Source organism: Coenobita brevimanus, chromosome 93 (genome assembly GCF_032717465.1).
Source record: "Coenobita brevimanus isolate Jiangsu-jjx chromosome 93, ASM3271746v2, whole genome shotgun sequence".
In the NCBI taxonomy this organism is placed as follows: domain Eukaryota; kingdom Metazoa; phylum Arthropoda; class Malacostraca; order Decapoda; family Coenobitidae; genus Coenobita; species Coenobita brevimanus.
The window spans coordinates 40,928,604-40,949,408 of record NC_137046.1 but is presented as its reverse complement, the minus strand read 5'-3'; the positions used below and the strand labels follow the sequence as shown (position 1 = coordinate 40,949,408).

Genomic DNA, 20,805 nt, shown 5'->3' with positions numbered 1-20,805 from the left:
TTTCAGCATTTATTTCAGTATTTCTCTCCTGTCAGATCTGCATAGCCTGCCATTCTCTCTCTCTCTCACTATAAGGAGAGAGAGAGAGAGAGAGAGAGAGAGAGAGAGAGAATGTAACCAGGAGGGAGTAGGAGCAGTGACTGCAGCACAATGAGCCTTACTTGTGTATGTTCCTGCTCTTGAATGCTTAATACATCGCATTTTTGCAAGGCTCGTGTGTGTGTGTGTGTGTGTGTGTGTGTGTGTGTGTGTGTATGTGCTATTCACAAAATACTGAACTTTTCTGTTAAGTGTGTGTATTTACTGGTTGTATTTACCAAGTTGTAGCATACATGATTTGAGCTAAGCCCTTATTGTCCCGCCTCAATGTCTACTTTTCTCTAATCTAGTTTTAAACACATGGATGTTCTTTTCCTTCATCACCTCTTTGTCCAACCTATTCCACATATCATTACATCTCTTGGTGAAACAATTTAACATCGTTGACACACCTGTTCTTCCTCAGTTTGTATTCATGTCCTCTTGTCCTTTCATCTTCCATCATCCACTGCAGAGAGATCCTATCTGTCCAGTTGTTCTAGACCTCTTACACCTTTGTACATCATTATCAAGTCTTCCCCCCCCCCTCTCTCTTTTTTCCCATAGTGTGGGCAATTTTTGCTTCTCTACTATTTCTTCGTAGGAAAGTTTTCTTAAGTCTGAAATAATCTTCCTGTATTTTTTTTTTCCCAATAATGTGGAGACCATATCACAGCTACATACTCAGGTCTAGGTCTTATTATGGACACTATAATCCCTCTAAAGATCTACTCATCCATAAAATTAAAAACTACTCTCAAGTTTGTTAAGAGTCCGTATGACTCTCCAGTAATCCCATTAACATAAGTTTCTGGTGACAGGTCATTCTGTATGATTAAAGTACTCTTTTACTTTATTTTTCTTTTTTCCCATTTTTATTCGCATCTGGATCTCTTCTCACTGACTCCCATTTCTCATACGTGACATTCCTTTGCTTTAAAATCCAGTTTTCATGTCTGACTGTACATTTTACAGAAGTTATCAAGCAACTCTACGACTAGCTTCATTAAGCACTTTCATAATTTTTGCGTCAACTGCAAACGTTTTAATATAGCCACTCAGTCCTTCTGGTAGGTTTTTGACATTTATGAGAAACATGACCAGGGCTAGCACTGAACCCTGAAGCACTCTGCTATTCTTCCACAGGGTTTGACCGTTCTCATTTGTGTGTGTGTGTGTGTGTGTGTGTGTGTGTGTGCGCTGAACCTTTCAGCAAGGATCGTGTGTGTGTGTGTGTGTGTGTGTGTGTGTGTGTGTGTGCTGAACCTTTCAGCAAGAGTCATGTGTGTGTGTGTGTGTGTGTGTGTGTGTGTGTGTGCTGAACCTTTCAGCAAGAGTCATGTGTGTGTGTGTGTGTGTGTGTGTGTGTGTGTGTGTGTGTGTGTGTGTGTGTGTGTGTTGTACCCTCATTCCTTCCATATACTACTTAACAAGGCAATGTTACGTAGTCACTATTCCTATCAGTTCTCATCTCCACCTCCCCCGCTCCAAAACCCACCTGTGTCGTTACAGGAGTCATAGAAGGTCCGCAGCATGTGCAACGGGGTTGGAGCACCAGGGTCTGCCGGGGTCTCCAGTATCAAGTGAAGGCGTTTGTCCATGATTTCCACGGCCTCGTTGATCGTGCCCGTGCTGGTGATAGGGGAGGAGGGGATTGACACATGTGGAAGGAGAATATCAGGATGGATGGAGTTAGAAGCAAAGGAGGTGGGTGGATTGATTGTTATCAGAATTAGAATGGACAGGGTAAAGGAAACAGGATGGGCGGGGTAAGAGAGAGAGAGAGAGAGAGAGAGAGAGAGAGAGAGAGAGAGAGAGAGAGAGAGAAATGTAAATTTTCCTAACACGGTGATGGTTCATTTGTGTTAATCTTATTTGTTAGTCGATTTTTTTTAGGCGAAGCTTATCGAACTGGATGAGGTGCTTCCCAGGTTCCTTAATATCGTCTGCAAGTAATAATAATAATGATAATAATAACAAGGTGGACAACACGGGAGTGGGAAGAGTATTGGTAAGAAACCTCTTCAATTTTTCTTTCTTACTATAGCCAGGCTATTTCATGTTGCCTAGGAGAAATGAAGTTAAAGACGTCTACGTTTGAAAGTATGGAATGTTTCTGAGCGAGCAAATTTGCCAATGTCATTTTAGCTTCCCAGCGATATTCGTAGGTCTGCGTAGCACTCTTTCTGAGATAATGTACTGTTGTTTTGGTCCATAGTTTGACACTTTTTTATTATTTTCAGCAATATGGTGGCGAATTTTGGGAAATGCCACGCAAGAAATACCTATTACTTTTCCATAAGCTTTCCAGTGATGTGCGCATGTCTGCTGCAACAGTAGTTTTTGAGATATCCCCGTTTTGATATACGTGACGATACTTATCCTCCCCTTCTCGCGAAGCATCTGTGTGAAGAGTTGCTAGCTGCAAGAGGTTCCTAGTTTGGTACGTTTAAACCCCGGCCGTGCAGCCTCTTCCAAAAAAGTGACTACGGAAGGGTTGGTATGCTGCGGAGGTGCTCTCTGAGAAAAAAAATTGTGAGATTGGTACGCTGGAGGAGCGCCACTTTGCCGTTATTTATGTTTACTCTCTCTCGTGTGATGGACAGGGTATTGGTAAAATAATATGCTAAATCTGATAAACCACGTCTCCGAATCAGTCCAGAGGTAGGAAATAGTTTTGATACTTGATACTACTCTAGCAGGGAAACCCATTGCACCACGTGTTTGTGAGTTTCACGCTCATTATTGTCCATACATGTTGGTTTTTGGAAACTTTTGCAGCGGCGTCCCCTAGCAGTAATCCACATGGTGTTGTCAGGATCAGCCGTGTTCTTATCGCTGATCAGTGATTATTCGTGTATCCATGTGGAACAGGGTTTCTCGGTACGGTGTTGCATTGTGGAAAAAAAGAAAAGAAAAAAAGGAAGAGGCCATGTTGTTCTGTGTGGATGCGTTGTACACAATATTTTAGCGAGTGTTTTAGCCTAGAGATGATTCAAATTGGGCAACATAACAACTACAGTGAAATACCCGGACGGCGGGGTGAACCCGACACCACCACCCCAGGAGGCAAGTACAGGGGGTAACACCCACCCCACGAGGAGATGACGGGGAGGCCGTTTTACCTGACAAGCCATCCAGGCAGGAACGACATATCTCCCCAGTAACCCAACGTCCCTCTTCCCCGCAGCCAGACCACCGGTGTCGTATGCACGGAGTGACTTATGCTGGAAGTAACCGTTTCGCTCAGTGCGCATGCGCCGAGTGGCCGTTTAGCTTCTATTTTGAAGCCGCATTTTCGCGGGCCACTTTGGACCGAAGAAGCGGGTGATGGGTGGTCCTGCTTCATGTTCCAGTACTTTTGACCGGAGACAGAAACCCTTCGCGCGGCGTAATATGATTAGATGAACCTCTTCGCTTTAAAAATACGGCTGGAGCGACGAAGAGTTTGCTTGTGGGAAGAGGTTCCAGCAACAGGGTGGTAGATTTTTTGGGTAAGTTACTTAAGCATCAGTTGTTACTAATTTCCGACTGTGTGCATAGTAACTTAAATACTCATCCACATTTGTTTCAGTGCTTATACCTGCGCCACGTTTTGGTGAGAGAGAGAGAGAGAGAGAGAGAGAGAGAGAGAGAGAGAGAGAGAGAGAGAGAAACGTTTTCTCGTGGGCTTAAGAAGTATTGTAACACCTGTGTGGCAAGCATCTCAGATTGGGAAGCTGCCGGCCCGTTAACGCTAGGGTTGTAATCCTAGTGCGGGAAGCTGGCGTCACGCGACTCAGGTGTCAGCCACCGACCGTCTGTGGGTTGGTTGGTAAAAATGAGTTGGCTTACCTAGGCGAGGTAACTGTGGTGGCCTGGATGATGCAGTGGCCTTGTATCCCATGATATTAGGCAAATAATCCGCCACAGGTTCAAAGGTCTTTTACGGAGATTAGCACCGCGGGTAAGCGCCTCAAGGGATTGTCCCCACCTTTACTTTCGCCTTTACATGTTCCTCTGGTATTTTATTTTATATATTACACCTCAGTATACTCTTGTATGCTACTGATGTCTACTGTGCTGGTTATAAAACAGGATCAGTAACATTCAAAATAAAATTAACTCCAGTATAGTATTGTCATTTATGTTTCATTCGTAGTATATATCACATCAGACGTTTTTGTTAATCTTAAGGCGCGATTCCACCGGGGCAACACAGGCAACATGTAGCATGCGATTTGCCTGGCTTGCAACATGTACAGTATGTTGAATGCGGCATTCAACCAGGAGACATGTTGACTGCGACAAGTCAACACTGTTGTTTCATGTTGCATGCCACATGCCAATGTTTATGTTGAATGCCACAAAACCTTTTCCACCGATTCAACAAAAACCGAGCCAGTTGTCAACACGATGTAACAGACAGACAGACTGGTATGTAGACAGACAGAGCTTAACAGAAAACATAAGTAGATACCGTGTAACACACACACACACACACACACACACACACACACACACACACACACATTATAATATTAACTAAGAAAAATCTAAAAGTCAAAGAAATAGAACTAGATATACCCTCACAAGTAGAACTGATTGCAGTAGAGATCAATACATCTGAAGGGAAAGTAATTGTAGCCAATTTGTACATGCCACCCAGATCAAACACATGGGAAAGAGACGAATATGAGGACCTGGCAGAGAGTACAGTTCAGAGTTTAAGAGCATTACTACATAAAATGGAAGAGAAATCGGAAAGAATTATACTAACTGGAGATTTTAATACAAATATAAATTGGAATACTCTAGATATAATAAGCCAAGAAAGTTGTTGGGACCAAAAGCTCCTGGATGTCGTGCAAGAGTTTTTCCTAACTCAACATGTAAGGGAAAGCACCAGAAAAACAGGACTCGATGTACCCTCAATGCTATATCTCAAATTTACTAGGCAAGAAAACGATATTGACAGTTTAATATATCACCCTCCATTCGGCAAAAACGACCATGCAGTACTAAACTGCAACTTCAGGATTGCATATGACATAGTTAACAGCAATGAAAGTTACAAAAAGAGCCTAAACTATAAAAAGGGAAAGTATCATGACCTCAAGTAGTATTTCTTAGAAATTGATTGGGAAAAGGAGCTTAGAGGACAAGATATAAATGCTTTATATAAAAAATTCTGTGAACTTTATGAAATAGGAGTCCAGAAGTACATCCCACAGCACAAAGAAGCAGAAAAGAAAAGAAATGGTTCAATACACAATGTAAAAAATCAAAAGAAAAAAGAGATTTGCTGTGGAATAGATACAGAAGACACAATAGTGAAAGGGCATATATCAATTATAAACAGGTAAGAAACGATTATACAAGAATAAGGAGGGAAGCCCAAAAACAGTTTGAGGAGGATATCATAAATAAAAGTAGTGATCAACCGAAGCTATTTTACAGCTACATTAGAAGCAAAACCAAAGTAAAAGATAAAATACAATCCATTACGGACGAGGGAATCACCTATATACAAGAGAAGGATATTTGTGAAGCACTAAACAAGAATTTCCATTCAGTTTTTACAGAGGAAAAACAATAATTGAGAGGGATTATGTGGAACATGCATGCCCACACATACTACCAGATATACAAATATCAGAAAAAGTAATACAGGAGGAGCTTAGTAATTTGATATAGGAAAAGCAAATGGTCCTGATGAAATTTCATGTTAGGTGCTACGTGAATGTGCAAAGGAGTTAAGTAAACCATTATTTTTAATTTTCAAGAAATCCTTGAGACAATGTTAACTACCTGATATTTGGAAGAAAGCATTGTTCCCTTATTAAAGAAAGGGAATAGACAAAATCCACTCAACTACCGACCAGTATCACTAACCAGTGTTGTACGCAAGGTATTAGAAAAGCTTATAAGAAAAGCTTGGGTAAAATTTCTAGAAGAACACAGTATGATAAAGACAGTTTGGTTTCAGAAAAGAAAAATTTTGTGTTACTAATCTGTTGAGCTACTATGACAGAGTAACAGACATATTACAGGAAAGAGAAGGATGGGTGGACAGTATCTATTTAGATTTCAAGAAAGTATTTGACACAGTACCACACCAAAGACTTTTATGGAAACTTTACCATGAAGGAGAATTCGAGGCAAACTGTATTGTTGGATGCAAGATTTTCTCATAAAAAGAGAAATGAGAACAGTACTAAGGGGAAAATACTCATCATGGAGAGAAGTGACTAGTGGAGTACCACAGGGCTCAGTGCTGGCACCAATCATGTTTTTAGTGTATATAAATGATACAGACAGTAACACTGGAAATGAAAGGTATCTAAATATGTTTGCAGATGATGCAAAAATACAAAGGAGAATTACTAACACAGACTCTTGTAAAGAGCTACAAGAAGAATTAAATAAACTTCATGAAGGGAGCAATCCATGGCAAATGAAATTCAATGTGAACAAGTGTTATGTAATCAAGTTTGGTAAAAGCGGAAAAAGACCAGATTGGGATTATAAGTTAGGAAATAAAACCCTACACACATCAGAAAGAGAGAAGGACCTAGGTGTGATTATCAATAACAGACTATCTCCGGCTGACCACATCAGTGAGAAGGTACGGAACATGTACTGTATACACTGCTTGCAAATATGAGAATAGCGATCACATACAGTACATAAATGAAGACATGCTAAGAGAGATAATAACATCATTCATCAGACCAACCCTGGAGTATGCATCAGTAGACTGGAGTCCTCATCTCAAAAAACACATAGACAAGATTGAAAAAGTTCAAAGGGCTGCTACAAGATTGGTACCAAGCTTAAGGGATCTAAGCTATGAAGAAAGACTAAGTAAACTTAATCTACCAACACTACAGGAGAGAAGGAAAAGAGGTGACATGATTATGCTATATAAATGCATATCAGGGAAGAAGAAAATAGACATAAATGATTCTGAGGAGTAGACCGTAGCACCAGTCGAGCAGGGCAGTACTCCCGAGGTGGATGGAAAGCTGATGACAGGGAGAGCTGGAGCTCCCGTTTCATCAGCCCTCAGGACTAGTTCCTGACCATCCCCCTTTGCTGAACTTTTTCAGTGTCTCAGTTACACAGAGAGTAGGCCAGCATGCTCTCCAGTACAAATTTCTCTAACTATCTTCACCAAACTACATGCACAGTACACACTACACTTCCTATTCAAAAATCAACAAAAATGGCGTCTACTAATCAAGCCTCGGAGTCCCCAGGGGGGGGGACCATAAATGCCCCCGCCATCTGCCCCTCTCCCGGTGACGACTCGAGGTGCCTGGAACCACTGTCTGACTCTCTTCTTCTTCATTTCTGCAACATTCGAGGCCTTTCATCTAACTTTCGCTCTGTTGAGCACCACCTCTCCTCCTCTAAACCTCACCTTCTTTTTCTGACGGAGACTCAGCTGTCTGAGGCAACCGACAGCAAACCCTTTTCTGTATCCTCCTACTTTCTCTATACTCATTTCAAAGCCAAAGGTGGCTGTTGTGTATACATACGCAACGACTTATCTTGCTCTCGTGTTCCTGAACTTGATTCTTCTGAATTCTCCACACTCTGGCTTCGGCTTTCCTGTCATTCTCTGACTAAATATATCTGTGCTGTTTACTTATCCCCTAATTCTACTGACTATCAAAAATTCTTCGACTATCTTACTTCTACGATGGAACACATTCTGTCCATTTCTCCTTTCTCTGAAATCTCCATTCTTGGAGATTTCAATGTTCACCACCACCTTTGGCTCTCCTCTCCTTTCACGGATCCACCTGGTGAACAAGCCTACATCTTTTCTATCCTTAATGACCTAGAGCAACTTGTACAGCACCCTACCCGTATCCCTGACCGCCTTGGAGAGAGCTCCAACATACTTGACCTCTTCCTCACAACTAATCCTCCTGCTTACTCTGTTAATCTTTTCTTTCCGTTGGGCTCCTCCGATCACAACCTTATTACCTTAACCTGTCCTATCACTCCGGTACGGCCTGTGGACCCTCCAGGGAAACGTCGTCTGTGGCATTTTGGAGCCGCGAACTGGGAGGCCCTCAGGCAGTACTTCTTTGATTTTCCCTGGAATGATTATTGCTTCCATGGCCGTGAGCCATCTGAGTGTGCCTTGCGCATTACGGAGGTTATTCTCTCGGGCATGGAAGCATACATTCCTTTCTCATATCCTTTGACTAACGCAAGAAAGCCTTGGTTTAATCACGCTTGTTCTAATGCTGTCCGCAACAAGGAGAAGGCCTACAAAAGGTACCGGAGCCAACCCACCCCTGAATCACATCATCTTTACGTTTCTGCCCGGAATCGTGCTAAGTCTGTTCTTCACTCTGCTAAAAATAATTTCATCCATACTAAATGCTCTCAACTCTCCAACTCGAATTCTTCCCGCTCCTTCTGGCACCTTGCCAAAAATCTTTCTAACAACTTTACCTCATCATCCTTCCCTCCTCTTTTCTACTCTGATGGTTCTGTAGCTATTTCTTCTACTGATAAAGCAGATCTCTTTGCACAGACTTTCTCCTCCAATTCCACCTTAGACGATTCCGGTGCTGTTCCTCCATCACTTCTCCCCTCTGACTTCCTCATAGCTGACATTAAAATTTCTTCAGTTGATGTATTTTCTGCCATCACTGGCCTCAGCACTAACAAGGCATATGGGCCTGATGGGGTCCCTCCTGTTGTTCTCAAGAACTGTGCTTCTGTGCTTACACCCTGCCTAGGCAAACTCTTTCGCCTTTGTCTGTCAACTTGTACCTTTCCTTCTTGCTGGAAGTTTGCTCTCATTCAGCCAGTCCCAAAGAAGGGTGACCACTCCCAACCCTCCAGCTATCGTCCAATTGCTTTAACGTCCTGTATTTCAAAAGTTTTCGAGTCAATTCTTAATAGAAAAATTTTAAGGCATCTTTCCTATCACAACCTTCTTTCCGATCGTCAGTATGGGTTCCGTCAGGGACGCTCCACTGGCGATCTTCTCACCTACCTTTCAGACTCCTGGTCATCCTCCTTTCGGGACTTTGGCGAAAGCTTTGCCATTGCACTTGACATCTCAAAGGCTTTCGATCGAGTCTGGCATAAATCTTTAATTTCCAAACTGCCCTCCTATGGTTTCTATCCTTCTATCTGTGCCTTCATCGCTAGCTTCCTTTCTGGTCGTTCTATAGCCGCTGTTGTAGACGGCCATCGTTCTTCTCCTAGATCTATCAACAGTGGTGTTCCTCAGGGCTCTGTCCTATCACCAACTCTCTTCCTTTTATTCATCAATGATCTTCTAAGCTGTACATCTAACCCTATCCACTCATACGCTGATGACTCCACCCTTCACCTTTCCATTCGGTTCCCGCAACGCCCATCTCAACAGTTACTTCAAGAAACAAGGGATGAGGCTATGGCACACCTAATGTCTGACTTGGCTCGTATCACTGACTGGGGTAAAAATAATATGGTTGTCTTTAATGCATCTAAGACTCAGTTCTTACACCTATCAACCCGACAAAATCTTCCACAGGTATACCCATTAATGTTTAATAATATTCAGCTTAATCCTGCATCATACTTGAACATGCTTGGGGTTTCATTTACTCGGGACTTATCTTGGAAAGACCATATTACATCTCTTGTAAAATCTGCTTCCAAGAGATTGGGTGTGCTAAGCCGACTCCGCTCTTTCTTTACCCCTGCACAATTGTTGACTCTATACAGAGGTTTTATCCGCCCCTGTGTGGAGTACAACTCTCATGTGTGGGGAGGCTCCCCACATGCAGCTCTTCTCAATAGGGTGGAGTCAAAGGCTTTTCGTCTCATTAACTCTCCTCCTCTTACTGACTCCCTTCAACCTCTGTCTCTTCGCCGTACTGTTGCATCTTTATCTCTTTTCTATCGCTACTTTAATGGTCACTGCTCCGCTGAACTGTCTGCTTGCATTCCTCCACCTCTACGACGGGCGCGTAGCACCCGTCTGGCAGCAAACTCTCATCCCTTTTCTGTCCAACTCTCTAATGCAAGAGTTAACCGTTACTCCCAGTCTTTCATTTATGCAACAGGTCAGCTCTGGAACTGTCTCCCTCTGTCTGTATTTCCTGCTGCCTATGATCTCCAGTCTTTCAAACGCAGTGTGTCCAGGCATCTCAAAATGATCGGATCTTGAATTTGGCTCTCTCTTGCATTTTGTTTTTCTCTTGGAGGGAACTGTTACTGCGGGCCATGGCCTTTGGTTCCTTCTTCCTCGCATAAAAAAAAAAAAAAAAACTTAACCTATGGAGAAGCATCAGCAAGAGGACACTGCAAAAACTGCATAAGAAGAGAGGTGCTAAAGACGTAAGGAAATTTAGTTTCCCAAATAGAGCAATTGATCAGTGGAATGCACTACCGAATGAAATAGTGTGTGCCAGAACAATTCACAAATTTAAGGATATGTACGATAAATATGGTGTAAGACACGGGACAGTACGAGCTTGACTCATTCCTGTACAGATACAATTAGGTAAGAACAATTAGGTAAGAACACACACACACTCCCGAATAACTTGTAAAAAGGTGTGAATGTATAGAAAGACGGGTGCTGCGTGCCCTCCGTCAAGAGCAAGGCACGAATGAAAAATTTTATGAAGTTCCGTATCTTAGCTTAACAAGTGATAAGATAGAGAGAATAATGTAACAGAAGAAAGATTTGCTAGTGTTGGCAGGGACGCAAACAGGAATTTTCTAAGGGGGGGGGGGCTCGTAGTGAGCTGAGGTCAGGTTGTCTGATAATTACGGGGAGGTCACATGCAGGTTTAGAGTCAGGGAGCTGCTGGCTCATGTGTTACTCTTTTTATGTGCTTGCCAATTTTTCATGTTTTGCTGTTATCGAAACAAATATATATAAATTCTTAAAGGATCCAGAGAGCTAAGGGGGGAACCCAGACCCGGTGGCCCCCCCCCCTGGGGTGCGCCCCTGAGTGTTGGCACAGTATTAGGACTGGCGGAGAGAGAGAGGGGGGGGGGAGACGGAGAGAAGAGGAGGAGGGAAGAGAGAGGAGAAGCGACAAGAGAAGAAGAAAGTCGCGAGCGAGAGAGAGAGAGAGAGAGAGAGAGAGACGGATAGAAGAGAAGGAGGGAAGAGAGAGGAGAAGCGACAAGAGAAGAATAAAGTCGCGAGCGAGAGAGAGAGAGAGAGAGAGAGAGAGAGAGACGGATAGAAGAGAAGGAGGGAAGAGAGAGGAGAAGCGACATGAGAAGAATAAAGTCGAGAGAGAGAGAGAGAGAGAGTGAGAGAGAGAGAGAGAGACTCACCTATAAATTTTAATAAGGTGCTTTTTGCAATGTTTCTCGGCTTTGATGCGCCTTTTGTAAACACATTCTTAGCCGGTAATTAATTTGATTCTCTCTCTCTCTCTCTAACATTCAACATTTTTCTTCTAATTATCAACAACTCTGCCCTCTTATTTATATTTTATCCTCTCTCTCTCTCTCTCTCTCTCTCTCTCTCACACACACACACACACACACACACACACACACACACACACACACACACACACACACACACACACACACACACAACTTTGGGAATCACATTCTTTATAGAAAACATCAGCTTTTTCGTTTTTATTGTTTTGGGTTTCTGTTCAAAAGGCTAACTTTGAGGCTTCATGTGAGGGTGTTTTTTTTTTTTTTTTGTTTATGCTTTTCTTTGAGTGTGTGTGTGTGTGTGTGTGTGTGTGTGTGTGTGTGAGAGAGAGAGAGAGAGAGAGAGAGAGAGAGAGAGAGAGAGTGTGTGTGTGTGTGTGTGTGTGTGTGTGTGTGTGTGTGTGTGTGTGTGTGTGTGTGTGTGTGTTCTTGGCTTATCCCCGCAGTGCATCTAGTTTAGCATGGTTATTCTTGTATTGTTCCAAGCGTATGTCCCATTGAACCACAAGTTTTCTATATTCTTCGGTAAATTCTACGATTTTATTCTTGAGACCAATTCATCTTTTTGCATTCAACATCGAATCCTTCCCGCGACTCATGGGAAGGCGGGCAACACTAGGCAACAGGCTAAATCTTGTCGCATGCGTCACGTTCTACGGGCAACTTGTTGCCACCTGTTGCATGCCACACAGTTGCATGCTACATGTTGCCTTGTGTTGAACTGGTTGGAACACATTTGGCCTATGCGACAATGTAGCATGCCACATGTTGCCAAAATGTTGCCTCGGTGGAATCGCGCCTTTACAAGGACTTGGAACTGGAGAGTGCATACAACATTCATTAGCCCATTCACTAGAGATTTCCCTTAAGTTAAATAACGTCGTTTGCTAGTGGCCCGATTTAAGTGAAGAAGGAGCCATAGGACCGATAGAAATAAGGTGTAGCCTAATAGGCAAAATAAACAGCTAAGGAACGGGTGCTACGAGGTTTCGTATGCAAGCACTGATATGGCTCAAGGAGAAGTGCTACGAAGGGCCGTATTCTTCTTGGTTATAGAGGCTCCTCAGGTCCTCCATGCAAGCCTATTCCTGCATAATATATATATATATATATATATATATATATATATATATATATATATATATATATATATATATATATATATATATATTTGTGCACATTCCGCGCAAAACACTGACACCACAGTGATGGCTACTCAGTGCCCGATATTTCAACACCACGTCGATAAACCTGTATTCCTGAGGATGTACTCTATGTTGTTGTATTTTATAGCCAGTATTGTTATTTTGAAAATAGATGATAAAGTATTAATCATATTGGGACAACCCAAGCTGATCTGCTAACTTCGGATAACATTGGAGTCCTCCTGTTCGACGCTTACTTCTACGTTATTAAAGCAGTTAATAAAAAAGACATAACATACAAGGAAGTAGTAAGGTGCAGTATGCAAAATAAGTCGCTAAGTGAGAGTTTTAAAAAATCCTTCTAAGCCAAGGGTCAGGGAACAGTGGTAAAGTACGGTACCCCAAATGGGGTAAATCTAAAAATCAAGGGGGCAATGCCTGCGCTATATTGCTGATTTTTCACATAAATGATGTAAGTTTTAGTGAACAAGATGTAAAACCACGTAGGCTATTATGTATCATGATATTTGTTGCTTGGCCGCCGTACTATTGACGTGTACACAGATGTACTTTACTTTGAAGTCTGGGGATAATTTCATTTTACTCAAATAAGTTTTGGGGTAATACCGTAAAAAAGTTCCCCAACCCTTGTCCTAAGCCAACGAGAATACGACCTAAAATCTGCCATGGCAACTAGACAAGAGAGGAACCATCTTACACTCCAGACTCAGGTACCGGGTGCTTGTCGATCCACCCACCACAAGCGAACTGGTAGAAGTCCTGGCAAGGGTCGGCTGAGAAGTCCACGCTCTCTATAATTCTGGCAGCTGAACCACAAATGAGAAAAGGACATTATTATAGAAAAGATTAGTTATAACCACATACTGAATACACTGTATAATCCTTGCAGCTAAACCACAATCGGAGAGTACGGTATTTTAGTAGATATGAATTATAACGGTAACAGCCAATCCCATGATACTCTACTGTCGTCTAGGTGTAAGCACAATCCACTTAAGTGAGTGGATTGTGAGTGTAAGAGTCCCAGGCTAGGCTGCTGTATTCCAGTTCATTAAAGGGTAGATGACCAGCCCACTTCCCTTGAACTGCATTACATGACCGAAAAAACTTCATACCTCTTAGGGATTGGACGTATGCAAGGCTGTCACTCTGAATGAGGCGTGCTAACCATTAAGTCACATACTGAATTTTTTTTTAAATCGCGAATGCAGAACATATTAGATCCTACTTTTCATTTCATATACCTGACTTTGGGCATAGAGTAGGACATCCGTTTTCAAGACCCCAGTAGTCAACCTATAGCCTGTCATGCCAACAGAGGGCTGATATCTTTGCACTTCTCGTTCTTGGGTAGCAATACCCACGTTATCTCTATCTTGATAAGCTACGGATGATATTCAGATATGATGTTTTAGTATTAATGCTGTATTTTTTTTTATGACATGCCGGTGAGGGGCAGGTGAGAGCTTATGGAAGAGCAGTGAACATAGTGATACTTAATTCGAGGCCACAGCTGTTCCCTACTGCGGCTGGGAATCGAAATCATAACCACACACTCCTATGCCCACTACTCTGTCCACTCCACGGTTTTTAAATATTTTTACTTGAAAAGGATCCTGGTCGGACCGAAACTGTTGTACTCTAGCAATAAGAACAATGTCAGTGTGTGGAAATTATTCATCCATTTAAACATTTACCTGCTCTAAAACAGGACACGATAGCATAGCAAGTTTCGAGAGGGTATCGACAATATGTTTGATTCCTTTCGTACAAAGATATATAGTATTATTAATGCTACCGTCAGACTGGACGAGTGACTGCATCACCCATTGCTTAATGTCTGGAGTGAGCAGTCTAGCCCCGGGCCCCCTATGCTCCTGATGGTGCAATAAAGGATTAGACGATATATATATTTAAGTGTACTACTGTCAAACGATTTTTTAGAAAGATCTTTCGTGGCGAAGTCATAAAGAAACTCCATTAAGCATGTCAGTAGGATGACTTTTATTTTGGCTAATGTTAGACGACTGTATTTAACGCTGTGAGCGGATTACGTTTTGTCTCCAGCACTCTCATGCATCAAGCTAAGCCAAAATTCTCCCTTTACAATAATTTTACCAGTTGCAAGGAAAAGTACCTGTGGGGGGAGAGAGATATCCCTTCAGGCAGGCATATAGTACTGCCCTTTCGGGATGATATATGTACTGTACGCTTAAATCTGTCCTTCAGGTAGTTTTATGTCAATTTTCCCCTTCAGGCGAGTATATGTAATATCTCCTTCAAACTGCTCCATGCACTCTTATGCATCAAGCTAAGCCAAAATTCTCCCTTTACAATAATTTTACCAGTTCTCTTCAGAACTCTACTACTGGCACACTGCAAACAGTGTAAATTACTAGGTTAAGAATAATGAATCTTGTCCTCCGGTCATGGGTACTATGCAGGAGAATTACATAGCTCTCTCTCTCTCTCTCTCTCTCTCTCTCTCGTGATTATGTAGTATTTTGTAACATCCTTCCTCCCTCCCTCTCTCTCTCTCTCTCTCTCTCTCTCTCTCTCTCTCTCTCTCTCTCTCTCTCTCTCTCTCTCTCGTGATTATGTAGTATTTTGTAACATCCTTCCTCCCTCCCTCTCTCTCTCTCTCTCTCTTTCTCGTGACTATGTAGTATTTTGTAACATTCTTTCTCTCTCTCTCTGTCGTGACTATGTAGTATTTTGTAACACATTCTCTCTCTCTCTCTCTCTCTCTCTCTCTCTCTCTCTCTCTCTCTCTCTCTCTCTCGACTATGTAGCCTTTTGTTTAGTGTTTGTAGGTTCTGTGTCACCTGCCTTACTCATTGGCCACACTCACCTGCCTTCCTCACTGGCCTCACTCACCTGGCTCTCTCACTTGCCTCACTCATTCTCATATCCTCACTCACCTTCCTTATTCACCTTTCTTACGGCCCTCACTCACCTGTCTTACTCACCTGCCTCAGTCACCTTCCTCACTCACTGACTCAGCTCAATGGCCTCACTCACTGACCTCACTCACTTGTCTCACTCACTTGCTTCACTCACCAGTCTCGCTCACCAGCCTCATTCAGTGACCTCACACACTTGCCTCGCTCACCTTCCTCACTCATAGGCATCACTCACCTGCCTCACTCACTGGCCTCATTCACCTGTCTTACTCACGTGTTATACCAACCTGACTTATGTAGCTACCTCACTCACCTGCCTTACTCACCTCTCTCTCGCCTGCCTCGTTCGCGTGTCTTACTCACCTGCCTTATTCACCTGTCTCACTCATCTGCCTTATTCACCTGCCTAACTCACTGACATCACTCACCTTCCTCACTCTCTGGCCTCACTCGCCTGCCTCACTGTCTTGCCTCACTCACCTGTTTTATTCACCTGCGTCATTAAGCTGCCTCATTCACTTGCCTTACTCATTTGCCTCACTCACTTGCCTCACTTACCTGTCTTACTCACCTGCCTCAGTTGCCTTACTCACCTGTGTAACTCACCTGCTTCACTCACCTGTCTTACTCACCTATCTTACCTGCCTCACTCACTTGCCTTACTCATCTACCTCACTCACCTCTCTCTCATCTGCCTCATATATATATATATATATATATATATATATATATATATATATATATATATATATATTTTAGGGGAGGGAGGAAGTTATAAACAGAGACAAGTCTTAAAGAAGCATGAAATATTTATTGTACACAGGATATACAGTATTTTAACACAGCAAATCTCAGAAGAAGTGGCCTTTGTCAACTGAAGAACTGGCATATAATTATAAAGAATGGAAACTGAATTGTGAGAAAAGTTATTAATTGGAAAAAACATTTGATATCAGAGATAATTTGGTAGGGTGTGTAGTATATGAGAGGGTGCGGATATTTTTTTTTCTTAGTTAAACATCAGTCATTTGTGGGTATACCGTATTTGCTTGAAAGTATACAGTGGTATGATTAATGCAATTTTACGGACTGTAGCAGTGACTCTCACAGACATAGGAAAACTAGACACGTGCCTATAGTGAAATGGGCCCAGTTGGCTTTTCGCAGAGCAGACTAACAAGCAGCGTTTAACCATACATATTTTAATATGAAAGCCACCAAATGTTCAGCATGGGGCATAAAGGCGTTTATTTTTCGAAGGTACCTTCCATCGACTATGTAAAATTCGGAGTTTTGGTCGGCAAAATGCTACGCATACAGAACAATGCGTAGTGGATCCTCATCACCACATTCAAAAGGTGTAAAATATTAGAGCTGAGACGGGAGTTTCTAATTGCCTTATTATCTGGTAATGTCGGTACTCTTTTGAAAGTGTGAATCATTTTTAGTTGATGCCTGCTGTTATCATGAGATATGATTCATGTTTCTCGAACTGATTTTTTTTAGTTGCATGTAATTTCCCCATTTTGAAGATTCTTTCCAAAACTGAATAAATTTGTCTGGTAGGAGGAACAATAAATAAACAGGGTCACCCTGATTCGAGGAGATAATGACTAATCAGGTTGTTGGCGCCACTGTACAGTACAATTTAAGTCACTGGATAAAAGTTTGCCAGGCCAGCCTCTAATTGTGTTAGCTTCTTATTTCGAATTAATCAACATGCAGCTGCTGAACTACTGTAGTACCTATAGCTTTAACACTGATCAGGTCCGTAATTTTCAAGATTTTTTTTGGAGGGAGGGGGGGCTAGAGAAAATGTAGATACCTCCATACTACAAACTTAAAATTAAATCGAAACGCCTGAGTTTGCTGACCATCCGATATTTTTCAGTTTGACTCTACCTAAAAGTTGATGCTTAATGAGGCATGTATGTTTAGTGATGGAGTTGGGTATTTAAATAATAGGCTACACTTTCTGCCAATCTGAACTGTCAACTCAAACTGTGCCTAAGTTTAATGATTTGGCCATTTTACATTTTTGTTGCGGTATGCTGCACCCTTATCAAGATTGTTTCTACATGCCTGCGCAGGATTCAAGCAAAAATATACCACCCTGCCTTTTTTCGTTTGCAAATGATAAAATAATCAAAATCTAAATACTATTATGATTTAGTTTATAATCAGTTTGGATCATATTTAGTAATATTCGATCAAACACGCGTAGAATTGTTTGAATTTTCAACAAAGCCATTCCAAGTATTTCTTCCTTTTTATTTTCAAGTTCAGCCTTATAAGCCTAACGTTTTCTTTCATATTAAAGGTCACTCATCTTCCATACTTAACATGTATTTGCCCCCCCCCCAACACACATAGGCCTATGCTTTCCATCATAAAAACCTTGATCTTAAAATATACAGATTCCAACATACGATATGCACAAAATATGCCGGTAAACATTTATTCAACACGTCAGACACGAGCAAGCATGGCTTTTCTTCACTCCGTTGTTGTGTCAATAAATTCGTTCAGAAACGCCTGCAGATTAAGACTGTTAAATCTTCTAGAATGAACACACACACATTGTGTGGTTTAGCCGGTTGTGGGCCATTGTGCTCCTCACGTAAGTCTTTCAGTTGTAGATACAGTTACGATAACAAAACACAGAAACATAATTATAAACACAATAGAGAGAAAATAAACTCACAGGCCAGAAGGCAACAGAAAGCTATCGACAACGGCCGGTGAATCACAAGAACAGCATTGCCACGCAACGTAAACATTGAAAAACATCATAACCCTACCACGGTGCGTTCCAAATAGTTGTGTCAGCAAGATTTATGATAATATTCGACATATAGTATCATACCGTACTTACAAACTTGATCATTTTCAGGAGTTGTTATTGAACCCTCAATCTTAGTTGAAGTTTTGACAAATTGGTATACAAAGAACATTGGGGGGTATGGCCCCCCTTCCCCCCCTCAGAAATTACGGCCCTGATCAATCAGATGTCCTCCACGCAGCGTCAGACTTCATGCCTCCCCTGGCACCATCAGACCTTATTTGTGTACCAGATCAGAATAGCCAGACGAGCATCACATAACGTTGGCTTGGATTCAGGTGAACATTGATATATATCGTTCACCATACACATTGTCTCTCATGGCCAGTTGTTTGAAAAAAAAAAATTAAAGAACTGAAACAATAAAAAAAAAAAATCAAAACCACTGCAAATAAAAAAATCCAAGAGGAGCACGCACTCCTTTTGTTTCCCCCCTGCGAACGCCCGTCAGTTGCTTTTGGTTCGTATTCTGATTGGCTTTGGAGACTTCGGAACACATATTCCTCAGCGATTTACCCTGCACAATAGACCTCAGTAACCTCTTGCATGTTATAAGCGCAAAATTTGTAGATATTAAAGCAACTTAAATAACACACAAGAAAATAATGGTGTCAACATACAAACTGAATCGCTAAGGAAAAGTGCCATGGATTCTTCTTTGCCACCTAGAATACGGCATAATCTACCTCACTCACTCTCTCACTCACCTGCCTCAGCACATTCAGGAGTATCACAAACACGATTCCCGTTGGCCAATCTCGTTGTGGGGAGGCGGGTTGACTCCTTTGGCTTCATGATCCCTTTCTTGGCTTCTCTCTCTTTTTGCTTCTCTTCCTCATCAAGTGGATTACTCTTTTCCAGTCCCTCCTCTTTTGACTCCTCTGATTTAGCATCCTTTGTCAGCATTTTCTTCGCATCAGGCTCGGATTCCTTCTTGCCTGACTCCTTTGATCCAGTGTTCTTCATCACTTCCTCCTTCGTCTGCATTTTCTTTGCATCCGTCTGTAATGCATTCTTCTCTGGCTCCTTTGATTCAAGTTCCTCCACCACCTTCTCTTCCAGGTCCTCGTCCCATGATCTCCTAGGGTCAGCGTCGTGCTCCACGTGCCTCTCCAACACCACCTCCGTCTGTGATGACGTGAGGCATCAGGCAATGATTTACAGGCTAGAATTATCGCCTGAATCTTTACGTAAAACTACTACATCTTAGTGACTTCCAATGTGAGGTTAGTGCCTCAGCCTCTGTTTATAACTTTGGCATCGTAATGACTTTCAGACTACTTAAAACTCTGGAACTCTGGGACATGCATTTTAGAGTTACTATATGAATTTTTGTGTATAACTTTTGCATCCCATGAAATTAGAGGGACTTAATGCATGACATTATTGCATCTACCTCTACTTACAACTATTGTGTTATATTACTGCCCCAACCTATACTTAAATTTTCTTACCTCAGAGATTTAGTGTGACATTATTGTCCAAACATCCCTTCTCCCTGTCTCACTTCCCGCATACCATTCTATATACCTACAAATGTTCTGTCATTCTTTATACATGACAAGGAACCAAGTAGGGCCGAAACGTTGCATCTGCCCTCCCCCGTCCCCTCCAGAAAAAAAAAAAAAATTCCTCAGCGTCTGCAGTTATAATATAAAAAAGATTAGGGGCTGGAAAACCTCCTAAACCCTTTAAATCCGGTGACGTGGTTTACTCATTTACTCTTGCTATCTCCAGACGATTTTATGCAGCTCTGGAGAGACCATTTGAACTGGAGAGGTCAGATTTACAAGAAGCATTACTTAATACCAGCTGCACAAGAGGTGTACCAAAAGCTGAATAATATCAGGAGGCAGCAAGAATAAATTATGTTATAATTTATCGGAATAAAGAGGCTAATCAATGAGAGTGAATTTTTGACAGCGGATTCAGATTCACATTAACGATTATTTCATTGTCGAAACTCAGATTGTGATATGCTGGTGGACAAGAAAACTAGAATGCTCCGCTCTCTCTCTCTCTCTCTCTCTCTCTCTCTCTCTCTCTCTCTCTCTCTCACACACACACACACACACACACACACACACACACACACACACACACACACACACGACAACAGATCTTACGTGCGAGAGGGATATTATTTTTTTTCTTGTGCAGGCACAGCAGAAAGGAAGAATGTAGAAACTTTCCTTGTCGCTTGCTCCTCCTGCAAGTCATAGTCTGAGTTACAAGAAAGAGTCAACCTTAAGGCACGGCCATCACTGAATGAGTTTCCTGCACTACACCAACCAAGCGTCTGAGGATAGTAAGAATGTGATAGAAGAGGTCGTTGTAGTCAAAGGGCTAAGTTGAAAAATGAAAAATTAAACCGATAAAGAAGGCATATTAGAAAGGCTGCAAA

The 20,805-nt window shown here is 42.0% G+C and overlaps 1 protein-coding gene across 1 annotated transcript in view; it reads right to left on the bottom strand.

Moving 5' to 3' along the window:
• Positions 1 to 20,805, bottom strand: part of LOC145412414 (neprilysin-1-like) — a 75,889-nt gene that overhangs the window by 38,736 nt on the left and 16,348 nt on the right. The window contains exons 8-10 of the mRNA XM_080282300.1: positions 19,109 to 19,529; positions 13,354 to 13,462; positions 1,577 to 1,710 (exon numbers count right to left, since the gene is read on the bottom strand). Of these exons, the coding sequence (XP_080138426.1) occupies positions 1,577 to 1,710; positions 13,354 to 13,462; positions 19,109 to 19,529 (664 nt within the window). The remainder of the gene's footprint in view (positions 1 to 1,576; positions 1,711 to 13,353; positions 13,463 to 19,108; positions 19,530 to 20,805) is intronic.